Below are 12,660 nucleotides of genomic sequence, written 5' to 3'. Positions count from 1 at the left end.
GTGTATAATTTATGTTCTTGCTGATCAGAAGTATAGTAGAATATATATATGTATGTATATATGTATGCTTTATGTTTTTGCTGAACAGAATAAGGCACACTTCTAAGAGCTTGCTCAGAAATGACCATTCTCAGTAATTACAGGCTGAAATGGTTTAGCCAGATCGCACCTTGTATTCATTTTGTGACTCTGTCTAAGATTTTGCCAGAAGTTGTTTGGTTTTAAGTGATACATGAAATTGGTTGTTGTGGCTTTTTTTCTTGAGTCACATGATCTAAGGGAAGAGGTTGTATGGAGTGGTATGATCCTTAGGCCTGATGTTCACAGAAAGCTTTTCACAGAGATCTAGTAGGAGTTTTTCTTTCCTGTGGAGTGTGAAGACAGCAAAGTAAAATGTCCTGGCTTTGGAGTAGGAAGAATTGTATTGTATTGAATTGTATTAAGTTCCCAACAACAGGGGTAGGGATACAGGTAGAAGAGCTCAGTCCTGCAGAAATGGTGCATTTGTCTGCATCAAGTTGAAACTTCAGGGCTTCGTGGTTTGATTCTTCTTTGCATCTTTGTGCTTATTTTCTACCTGACTTGGGTTCACTGTCATGCTCAGATCCTCACAAGGTCAAAACACCCTCTTCAGAAGCTTGTACTTCTGCTTTCTACTTCCAGGGAAAATTATTGCTTCTCTATGCTAGGAAAGAAAGAACTTCATATTCAAACTTCTAGTGTAACAGTTGCCAAACCAAATAGCAATTATGAGTTTTGTTTCTCTTCCTGGGCTTTCTTATACATCACGTTTGTTATGTTGCAGGGAGATTACCTTATCTCATTAACGGCAAATGCCGTTTAGTGATACTTTTTGAAGTGGCTTAAGACTTTATGATGGATTCCACCTGAAATATTTCCCCTGCATGTTCGTAGTTTAACAGGTCAAGTTTGTGCATCACAGATACTTCTGTTTGCAGCTTCTTTCCATCTTTGTTGACACTTTAAGCTCAGCATGCTGGCATACCTTCAATTCTGCTACGGGTGCAGTAATACCTTTCAATTGCCTGAACAGGAACCACCGGAGGGCATCTGTCTAGGTCTGAATTATGTTTGAAAATCATCTGGTATATTGTGGGATAGTCCTACTAATAACAATGAACACTTTATCAGGAGTTGAGTCAGTGTGCTCAGTTTCCAGTGTAATTCTCTTATTAGTTGCATGTATATATTCTATATAGCCAAAGGGTTACTATTGCATGCAGACATTGTATAAGACCATTGTGCTGACAGCTCACATTTGGACCATTTATCATTCAAAATCTGGCTATCCAGAATCCCTGAAGGTGCTTTTGACCTGTTGAAGGGATCTCTTTTCATACTTTTTTTCATACTACTTTTCATACTTCATAACACAGACATCCATCAACAAGGACAAGGAAGAGCTGTCTGGGCCTGAAGCCTGGGGAAGAGAAAAGCTCCAGGAGGTCCTTGGTCATCCCTGGTTCCTCACAGGAGCTCACTTATTTTTCTGTAGGCAGACTCAAAGTATTTTGTGAATCTGAATATATGTTGTTTTCCAGAACCTTAATGAGGTTCAGAGCCAATACCGTAATTTTGCATGTTTAAGTAGTATTGCAGCTAGCAGTGACTGGCACAGCTCTAGTGATTTTCAACCCTGGCTGAGATCTGTCCAAACCTACCTGTGTTTTCAGATGTTTGTCAGGTGCCCCCCAACCCAGCACTTACATGTGCCCGTCGTGCCCTGGCCATCCTTCAGGTCTGCTCTGTGTTGCCTTACTGGTGAAATGCAGCTGTTGGGGTTTTTTTGCTGTGAGAACAGAATGTCCTCAATGGGGTCTTCAGCACATTAAACTGATGCCAGACATACCCATCAGGCTGCCAAAAGTACTGCACGAGACAACTTTAACTTCACATTGGCAAAAGCTGGGATAATGTGCAGAAGCCTTGACAGAAGCACAAGTAAATGATTTGCTTGAGGTGATGCAGAGGGGCTGGTGGCGAAGCATGGAGGGAGCTCTGATGTCCACACTCTGAGTTTGTATGTCTGTCCCAGGATGCTCTCCTGTTCTCCCACACCCAAAGGCATATGAAACTCTGTGGTTTTGAGGATCTTTACTGTTGTATTGGCAGCAAAGGGGAGCTAAGATTGACTAAACAACTGAAACTAATAAACTTCTCGTGTGCATGCAGGGACATCAGATTAATTAGTTTGCTAAGCAGTGGAGCTGGAGCTGTGCAGCTGCCTGACAACGATAAGAGGAGGGAGCCACAAACCAGCGGCCTTTCTGCTGTCTGCTCCTTCCTTCCATCTCAGCTCCCTGGAAATGGCAGATGAGGAGAACAGAGGTAGCGAGCCAAACATATGCAACCTATGCATACTGTGCTGAGCTTCGTAATCCAGGGGTATTGTTCGCTGTGTCTGCAGGCGTCGCTTCTCAAAAACTCCCACTGCTGTCACTGGAGAGAGGCTTCACTGGTGGTTTTTGCAGGAGCACAGAGACGTTGGTGCAGGGAGATTTTGAAAAGCCACTTCTAAAATGCAAATGCTTTCCTTCTTTAACAGCCACTTGAAGCCAAGCGTGATCAATAAACACAAAACTCTTTCATAGCTCAGACATGCTGTGGATTATGGTTCTCCCCCTTTTTCCTTTTCTTTTTCCCCTGCATAATGCTGTTTGCCCCTTAGTTTGAAAGAGAAATTATTTAACAATTTCATAAAAATCTTATAATGATTAGATAATTGCTGCTTGTGTATTAAGCAGTCACTGGGAATGTATCTGGGCAGACAAATTGTGTCAGCAGAAAAACTGGTGAAATTTTGATCCTTTTGCTAGCACTCTCCCTCCCTGGGAGCTGTTCAGAGCAAGTTAGACAGACAGCTCTTGGGAACTGTTCAGGTCTAGCTTGTCCTCGCATTGGGGCAGAGACTAGCACGCTCCACTAAACCTGTCTGGTCTTTCCAGCTCTCTTTTCTGTCTCTAAAGGATGTTAAATTTTTGATGCAAATGCTTCTACAAATAGGTTACTGTGATTTTGCTGTGGTTGCTTGGTGGACTGAGCTGTCCTGCATGGGGTACAGCTGCTGGTGTGCCCTGGCTTAGGTACTTACACCTGTGCTAAAGGATTTGTAAACTCAGCAGAGCTGCTGACCTTTAAAATGCTTTTAAATATACAAAAGTGTGGGCCCTGAAAGGAGAGGGAGCTAGAAGGCATGGCTTCTGGAGGCTTATCCTGAGCCTCTGGCTCCCCCGGCTGGAGCCGATGTGGGAGAAGACACAGTGGGGACCCAGGGACAGGAGGAGTCAGGCTTGTCACCCAATGATAACGGCATCTACACTATCTGCTTGCTCTTCATTGATGACTTTAAGTACCTTTGAGTACCTTAAAGTACACTCTGAGTACTATCTCCTTATAGGTTGCTGTACAGTAAACGGGTGCTGCTCTGTGGAATGATTAAATTAAGTGTTTCTTTTTTTTTTTTTTTTAACATGCTGTTAAAAATCAAGTTAATTAAATGGGTGCAAAGACGAGGGTGAAAACTGACCATGCAGAAACCAGGCTGAAAGAAGTTTCAAGGGAACACATAAGGGGTCTGAGCTCATTTAAGAAGAGTAAAGTAAAAATGTGGTTTAGTGCTAAGCCTAATTTAGCATGCCTGCAGGCTGCTGTGCGCAAAGTGTTCTCAGCCTTCCTCATCATCTCCAGATACAGATTCCTTCCCTCTCTGTGTGCTGCATCTGATGATTTATATAGCAGTGTAATGAATCCAATCAGCCTTGTTACCCAACAGAAGACTCTCTTCATGTTTATTAATAGTTTACAGCCCATGATCAGCAGATTGAACCGTGCATCCCATGATGCCCATCCAGCACAGTGGAGATGGCAGGAATGTGCAGTCTGGGTCGAGAGGAGAGAAGTATGTGAGCAGCCCATCAGCAGCAGCAGCAGACACTTTGTATCAGTTTTGTTGTAGTATGAAACTATACACAGATACAGTGCTTATAGGAGGCCTTTTCATTCACAAGAATGGGAGGTTTTGCAGATTCAGTTCTTGCTGTTTTAGTGTAAGATAATTTTCTGCCTGAACAGAGACTGTAGGGTGGCTGTGGCATGAGTTGTATGCACAAGTCCCTCTGGCCATCTGGAATTATGTGAGTTTACCTGGCAACCACAGGAGCTGAGCACATTGGAAAGCTGAGTGATTGGCTGTCGAATCTTGTCGTACTTGTTGTACGACAAGTGCATTCAGTGGAATTGTGCTAATCGATTGGCACACCAGTGTAATTTATTTAAAATAACTTTTTACTGTTCCTAAAGGTTCCATTTTGAAGTTTTTACTTCATAGGATGAAAGAGGTGCCAGTGCTCTTTAATTCTTGAACAGACAGGACTAACTCCCAGCAAGAGCCCAATTTTTCTGTGGTCCTTTTTGTTTTTAACATTCCCTGTGCAATACTTTGCCAAACTCCAAAGAATAGAAATAAAAATGGAACATTTTGGCCTTTTGGTGGCTGTTTATCAGCAGCAAAATAATTTTCAGACAATTACCAAATCTCCAGGCCCTTTGGAAGCTCAGATACAGCTATTTCTAGGTTGTCACATGTCTAATTAATATAAGTGGTAACAGTAATACTCCTGCTGGTATTCTGCTTCAGCCAAGGCTAGGCTTCCAAGTCAGATAGCTGATCCTTAGGAGTATCTTTACATCCAGCTAAAACCTTTGTGGGGTCAGTAAGAGTGTGGGAATTAATTGGCACAGGTAGTATTTATTGCTGTACGGTGACTTCAGGGAGTAACATTGTACTGCATAGGATCTTTCTTTACAGTCATCTGGGGTTTTAAAAGCCTTAGTATCAAATGCTAATTTTAAGCAATAGGGTTCTAGGAGAGGTTGCAGCATAAAAATGCTGTAAAATATAAACTTATTTTAATTGTTTACAACTATATTTGGAAAACTGTATAGAAAAGGAAAATTTTTGTTTTGCTTTGTTATTCAGAGAACCGTGTTTTATATCATCAGAGACGTCTGCTGGGAGAGTCTTTTTATTCTCCTCAGCTTTGTATATATCCTTGAAGAAGAAAAGTTGTGTGCGATGAAGAGAGTTTTAATTCTGAATTTCTTCCACCACTGTACAGCTGCGGTCGGGACTGTGCTGGCGTACATTCAGGAGTCTGTCTGTTTTCATCCCCTTGCAGCGCACTAATATCTCCCATCTGAAGGGCTGAAATGGAGGCCCTTAGTTTCTGTAATTTAGGATTTGATCTGGTGCTGAGGAAACTTCCCCATCCAACCATCCAGGAGCCTCTCACCACCTGAGCTGGGACCAAAGCCCCTTTGCAGCTACGCACCACACACTCACAGACAGACCAAGTTTCATTACCATCTCGACCCCACATTTCCCATAGCAGGGTCTCAGATGACTCGATCCTTAAAACAACTTAATCTTGGTGCAGTAACTAAATAACAAAATAGCAGCTCAAGCTGGTGCCTCTGAGGAGGGACCCCAAACAAAGGAAACCCTGGGCTTTTATACCCTGTCAGTCTAAATGCAGGAAGGTCTGGGGTCATTGGCTCCTGCTGTGTCTCTGAGTGTCCAGTCCCCTGGCCGGGCCACAGGTCCCCAGGCCCTTTGCTGTGCAACGGGTTGGCAGTTCTGGCCTCTTGGCTCGGGCTCTCACCACACACAGCTCAACCTGCAGCTCCACTACAGCTGTTCACCCAGCTTCGGGCACTGAGTGTGTTCCTCGGCACAAGCTGGTGGTTGTGTTAATGTTGGCTCTGTCTGAGCCGAGTTTTAGTAATGAGTTGTGTGTGCTTTGGTAATCCCTGGTAATGGCAAGTAGAACAGGTTCTCTTAAAGCACTGCTGAGGGCTGAATAACTGAGAGTGGAAAGGGTAGGAATAGTGAAAAATGCATGATATGACTGTAAGTGAGTGGCTGGACTTGTCAGCTTTTGAACTTTCTTGAGCACAGTTTTGATACACTCTGGTGTTTCTCTTTATAGCGCTTCCACGTCGCAGTCGGACCATTCCACTCACACCAAATCTGCTTCTGCTTTGTCATCTGACTCCATCTCCACCTCAGCAGACAACTTCTCTCCAGATTTAAGGGTATGTTTTGTCTTAAAAAATAAAAAAATACAAAAATTTAACCTCCTTCACAGAACATTTTGCTTCTGTGAGTTTGCTATGGTAAAATAATGTCAGCTTTCAGTAATGCCAAAATATATTTAGCCAAATTACTGAAAAGACTTGAAGTCAAACAGGTGAAGTTGAAGTTTAATGTCTACTATATGATGTCCTTCTTTATAAAGTTGTTTAATCTTGAAAAAGCTGACTCTGCAATCCTCGCTTGGAGATGAATTTTCAAAGCCACTCCATTTACTTTTAGGTGCATTAAGTGAAATCCTCAACCTGTTCGTTGTATATACTTTTTCTTCCTTATGTATGTATGTTATGTGTATGGGTATATACACGAGGTGTTCAGTCTTGAGAGCTTCTGCTTGTTTGTAAGCACTGAGTCCTTGGAAGTATCTTCTTTCAGAGAAAGATTGTAATCTCCAAGCTGATAAAAATAATCTTCTGTCACAGTGAATTGCTCTGACATAAAAAAGGTCCAAACAGGGCTCTTTTAAGTCTGCTATTAGATTAATTAATTATAAATTCAGAGTTCCAGGAAGTTCAGTGTCACAGGAGTTTTGAAAGCTATCTGTATGTTCCTCTTATGAATCCAAGGGGTTTGTTGATATATCTTAGCTCTAAAAAAAAAAGTCCCTGGGTATGAAACTATTGGTACTGGTACATTGTATGAACAACTTCAGCATTTCTCAGCTGTGGTTGAGAGTCTTTGTAAAATGTAAACACAGTAAAATTGCATAAAAATCTCTTGAGTACAAAGCTAATTCCTTTGACAACTGTGATGATTTTTCATCCCGTGAGTGCTGTCTCAGTCATCCATAATTAATAACAGAGAGTCCACCTGTTCATAAGTGACAAGTATATGAATGTTTCTGTCTAAAGGCAGTTTATTTGCCAATTTTAAGCTAAGATTTGGAAATTAATCAGTAGTTTATGTGCATTCTATGATAGTTTGCACCTTTTGCCTATGGATAGAAATAGTTATCTTCTGAACATGCCCTGGGTATGGAAATTTGTAATGTGTCTGCAGTTTTCCCCCTGTGAAGTCAGGGTATTCAGTCACTCTAACATACAGAAAATACAGAAATTGTAACATACAGAAATTTTTAGGCTGAGGCTAAGTAGCTTATTGATATGAATAAGATTGCAAATTCTGCTACAGCTCTAACTGTATAATATTATGTTATATATATAATATTACAAAAAATTAAACTTTCTTACTTATTTTTTACTGAAGTTTGCATATGTGGAATTCTTTTTTTCAGTTTTGATATGCAACTCGTCTTCTCACAGTTTTTGTGACACTTGAGGACTACCTTTAGAAGTAGAGGACAAGCCAGTATTTCCTTTTTAGAATTTAAGTTGTCTTTCCCTTCTGGTGGTTAAGATGACTCAGCATGTTTTCTTTGCTATCCTGATTGTGTCTTGTGACTCTTTCCTCCCTTTTGTCACCTTATCTGTGTGAACTGTGAACTGTCTGGGCAGGGATTCTAACTCTCCTCAGCTTGTCTGGTTTCCCAGAGCCTCTGCACTGACTAGCAATCAAAACCAATGTCCACAGAGGAATGCTCACTTAGCTGCATGAGAGATTTTTTTCAAGCAGAAGATGCCTGTGTGTTCCTGGAGGCCATTAGGAGCCCATAATTTCATGCTGTGCCACAGTTCCTATAATATGCAGGAGTGATTTCTTCACAGCCTATCCACTTTTTTTATTTCTAAGCAATCTAAAGTTCTGCCTTGGTTGGAACAAATGCTGCTCCTCTTTCATTTAAGAGTAGTGTTTCAGGAGAGATGGTAAAGCAGAAGATTATTTATTTACAATAGTGTCACTGCAGGCTAAGTGTGAGCACCTGCTTTTGCTGGCAAAAGGCTTCTTGCTCTTCACCTGCATCAACTCTGCGTGAACACAATTTGGCACGTGCTTTACCTAAAGCTTACTCTTGCAGAAGTGGTGTGAGTGGCTGCAGTGCAGCTGTGTGTAGGTGTAAAGCTGGGTCATTCCTTTACACTCCAGTGGCTGCTTGTCAGTGGTAGGCAGACCTGGAGAAAATGCATTCCCATGCTCCTACTTGTATGAGAATACAGGGAGAAAGGGACAGTTTCCACTGCTGCAGATTGACTTAATTCTCCTAGAGGAACTCATGCATTCATCATTCCTGAGAGTGTCTTATGCTGGAGAGCAGTTCTTGGGGTCAGATGATCTGTTATCTACCTGTGTACAGCCTGTCGTGTTGGTATTGCCAGTGCAACTGCAGACCCAGCATCTGTCCTCTAATCATGACTGTCGGTGCTGGTGTGTTACTGTTTTTACCCTGGGCTTCCTCTTGCAGCCTGGTGCCAGCTCCCAACGAGAATAGATGTTATGAGTAGTGGTCTTTCAGGTCTTAAGTCGAGGACAAGGGACGTTCTTTCCCAGGGCTTGTCATTCTTTGACTGGTTTTCTTCGAATTGACATCTCTGTCATGTGACTGTTCCACAAGTTTTGAAAGTCACTTCTGCGAGAGATTTTTTTTTTAAGGTCCTGATTGTTTTTCCTAGTTTCTTTGAACCTTCTGAGATGTGGCCTTGCCTGGGATATTGCAGATGAGGAGGTACTATTAACTGATACAGTGACACGAGCATGTTCTCTACTCCAGCTCTTTCCTTACACACCTGAGCATCTTGTACAGCTTTCATTGGCACAAGACAGCATGAACTCCCAAGTGTTACTTGGATTTGAGTACTCAGGTACTGAGATTTGAGCTAAGCATTTCACTACTGTAGGACAAAAAAAGGTCCCACGTTGTTCCTGAAAGAATGTAAGAGAACAAGCCCTGAAGAGGGAACTGATGCATTTTGTGCTAACTCTGTGGTATGGGTGGCAAGTGCCTGGGCTATGCAATGTTCTCACGGGAAGGTGTTGCATCAGTTAGCTTTAAGAGGCTGAAAATAAGCTTTTCAAGATTTTCATGTGGATATGCCAGTTATGGGATTATTCTCTTGTTGTGTGTTTAAATTTTTCCTGCTAGAGTGAATTGCTACGTGGATTGATCATCACTCCTACCTCTATTTGGTCTCTGCCTCTGCATGTGCATTGGCTCAAATTTAGGAATTAAATTTCTGTGACGATGGAAAAACACTTTGTGATAGCTACAATTAGCACTGTCTTTTTCTGTGGGGAATTTTTAGAAGAATAGTAGGCGTCTATTGGGAGGAGGGAACCAGAGGAAGGGCCCACCTAATTTCTTGCAGTCTGTGCCTGCAGTTTTCTTTTGGAGTGCAATTAACACTCTGTGTGTGCACACGCTTGTGTGTAATGAGGTAAACGAGACAACCACTAGGGATTCCTGCTTGAATGCATGTGCAGTATTTTTCCTAAATCTTTCTCCAAAGTATTTAATAATAACCTTTATGAAGGTTTTGGTTTTTTTTTTAATGTACATTGAGCATGTCAGTATCTGGAACTGAGATTAAATTGCCTTTCCAGTAGAAAGTTTACAGAATTTTCACTTCATAAACTAACTCTAAATAACTTTTGGCTGCTTTAGTTAGTTTCATAGGGGAAAAAAAAAGAAAAAACCAACAAACCAAAACCCCAGCAGAAAAACAACAAAGCACTCTTAGGTTCTCCTTCCACCCCCTTCCTGATCTTAAATCTAAAGCTGTTTAGAATTGATTTAGGGTATATATATCTTGGAGGGATTTTTTAGCAAACACACTGCCATATGTTTTAACATAAGTTATAGGTCAGGCAAGAACAGAATTTAAGTAGTTGGAAGTGAAAATGGAGTTGGAAATCCATAGATACTTTGTAATTTGGGTTGAGATGTTAAAAACACCATAAAGCCAACTTTGCCAATGGGATTGGAGTGTATAAATAGCTGTTACAGATCTGGGAAGTTGGTGGTTTATAAAATACAGCGAGTTTCTTGCTCCTAAGTCCTGTAGGCAGGACTATTTTCTCCTGTGCGTATGAGGAGATGTGTCTGTGCATTTCATAGTACTTAAGTCTTCTTGCTGATGCTCTGTCTTTTATCAGTAGGGATTTTCATTTTTAGGTAGCTGTTGCTTTATAGGATAATGCCTGAAGTTTACCATGTTCAAAGCTTTGGAGTAGTCCTTATAGAAGGCTTGGATCCTGTTCATTTGCAGTTGAGAAGCAGTGGATATGGCCCTAGAGCCTGCTGCCACTTCCTTTGAGAACAGTACCTTTGCCTGATAATTTTTTAAGGTGTATTGTGTTTGCTTTTGGATTGTATGCAGCAAAGGCTTAAACCAAAGGATAGAAACTCAGACGTTGTTTTCTTTATATTGCTTCTTGCACCTAGAAAGAAGGAAACTACAGCAGATCTGCGTCACCTGCTTAGTTGTGCAGCCTTCAGAAAAAGTGGTTTAAATCTTTGTTGTTAGCATTGCTGTTATGACCACTAAACCATTCTCCCCTTTGAGGACAACAATGAGATCCACAATTCCTGATACTCCTCTGAAGTCCAGACAAAATACTGTACAAGCATATCATATTCATGACTGTTCCCTACGTAAAGATTTTCTTCTTTAATACATGAGGAATTGGTGGATTCACAGTAAATAGGTTTATGCATGAGGTGCAAGAATATTATTGTAGCGTTCCCAGGACATGAAGGTTAGAAATGAGAAGAAACAGAGTGGCTTGTAATTTTAATTTGTTATCTATTATGTGTATGGTTAGAGACTGTAGACAAGCCCATGTGGTTTATTTTGTAAGATACATAACTGGTGCATGACAAAAGGTATATGAAGGAGTATTTCCTTCCAAGACAGTAAATGGATACTGTTGCTGTCTCCTTAGGTTTCCTGGATTAAATCTGTTTGGGCAAGTCTGCACTGAAGCTAGCCAACCACAATTCCTTTACGCTCAATAGAAGGACATAGATCATTTGTGATCTGATCTATCTCAGCTTTAAGGACCTGCCCATGTTAGGTGAGAATGTCATGGAGTTGAGCTAGAGAAGTCCTTGGTGCAGATGTTGGGAACATACTTTGAGGGTCAGCAAGTGATTTCTGTGTATCCCAGCTTTTACTGGGCTCAAATAAAGGTGCAGTTTTATCTGTTTTTAGGACCTAATGTGTTTCTCTTCTGAGTGTGGAGAGGGTACAGAGTAATATCTCCAGATATAGCCTTCTAAAATTGAGGTAAATCCTGTCCCTCAATGATATTGGGCAGGATTAATTGAAATGCCAGTCAATGACTTTGCCACCTTTGCTTTACTCTAGCTTTAATGCAAAGTAGCTTAGACTAGCTTTATGTAGAACACATATATTGTTAGTAGAAAAACATATTGAAGAAAGATGTGATTTCCCCCCCACCCCCCATCCTTTGCTGTAAATCACTAAAACTAGCCTCAGTGAGCTTTTCCATTACTATCTCCCTGCCAATGCAGGAAGTGTGTCAGGCTTTGGTTATGTGTAACACATGTTCAACAAGAGCTGGGTTTAGAGAGTGACATAACATTTTAAACTCTAAGCACTTATTTAAGCAGTGTTTTTCAGTTTTGATTTTAAGGGACTTTTCAGTCAGTGAGTGATGCTGGCTTGGAAGCACTAAATCATGACAAAATCTCTGCCTAAGCTCCTCCATGGTATTTGAAGACCTTCGGCCCTGCCAGTCAGCTCCGTGATAATATATGGAGATAAATATTCCTGTTTCAGACTAGCCCTTGACTCTTTGCATGGGAGTGCCTGTAAGCAGCCTTGTTCATAGCAAATGCAAAGATGTCTTCTGTGTTGGGAGCCTTCCTTCCCGGTGCACTGGGCTGTGACTGCTATTAAGTTACAGACTGTATTGCGCAAGCCACCAGATGGTGAAGGTAATTGACCTGTGGTCACAAAACACTTGGCTACATGTGAGCTGGTGATGCAGCAGTGAAATTGAATAAACTGTTCATCTTCTACTGTCACTGTGTGAAGACTTGACCGTGTATTTCTCTGCATCATTGCATGGCTCCGTTCTCACATGGAGGTGCACTTCACGTTTTCGTGTCTCCGTACAGGAGTAGAAGCTATGCAGGCAGAAGTGGCCTTTACCTGACTTGCCAGTAGTATTTCCATAGGTCCCTTTGTACACAGGGATGAAGTCCAGGGGCCAAATCCAAGAACAGGCAGTGCTTTATGTTATCAAAGGTGTCAAACAGAGGGACTTAAAGAACAGCGGAAGAGAAGTAAGGAAGTCTTACAGAGAAACATATTTTAACTATCTCAAAATTCTGATTTTGACCGTGCAAGTTGCATGTGTGTGCCTGGGGAAAATGGGCTTCCTTTCTTTGGAGCTTTAAGCTGTTGATGAACAAAGGCACAAAGGACTGGTTCTGGAGAATGAATGATGCTCTTGTCCATAAGCATGGTCATACGAGGACAGCCCTGTCAGTGAGTGGAATTTAGCCCCTGCCATTGCCACATTTTTTGAGGACTCCAGTTTATAGTAAGTGCTGCATATTTCATAAGAATTATAGTAATTTTCATTTTAAAATATCCCAAGAGATGGAAAATCTTGGTGCCCTCCTT

General features: G+C 41.4%; 1 protein-coding gene across 4 annotated transcripts in view; it reads left to right on the top strand.

Moving 5' to 3' along the window:
• The window catches only part of MTMR2 (myotubularin related protein 2), a 62,874-nt gene that overhangs the window by 15,633 nt on the left and 34,581 nt on the right, over positions 1 to 12,660 (top strand). For 3 of the 4 annotated variants that reach the window (XM_053970362.1, XM_053970364.1, XM_053970365.1), the window contains exon 2: positions 6,009 to 6,114. In XM_053970362.1, coding sequence (XP_053826337.1) covers positions 6,009 to 6,114 — 106 coding nt within the window. Of the gene's footprint in view, positions 1 to 2,251; positions 2,350 to 6,008; positions 6,115 to 12,660 lie in introns of those variants that run through there. The other variant, XM_053970363.1, reaches the window with a different exon arrangement.

The sequence above is a fragment of the Vidua macroura genome, chromosome 2 (genome assembly GCF_024509145.1).
Source record: "Vidua macroura isolate BioBank_ID:100142 chromosome 2, ASM2450914v1, whole genome shotgun sequence".
Classification (NCBI taxonomy): domain Eukaryota; kingdom Metazoa; phylum Chordata; class Aves; order Passeriformes; family Viduidae; genus Vidua; species Vidua macroura.
Note: the sequence above shows the minus strand (reverse complement) of the source record. Positions and strands in the feature narration are given on the sequence as shown.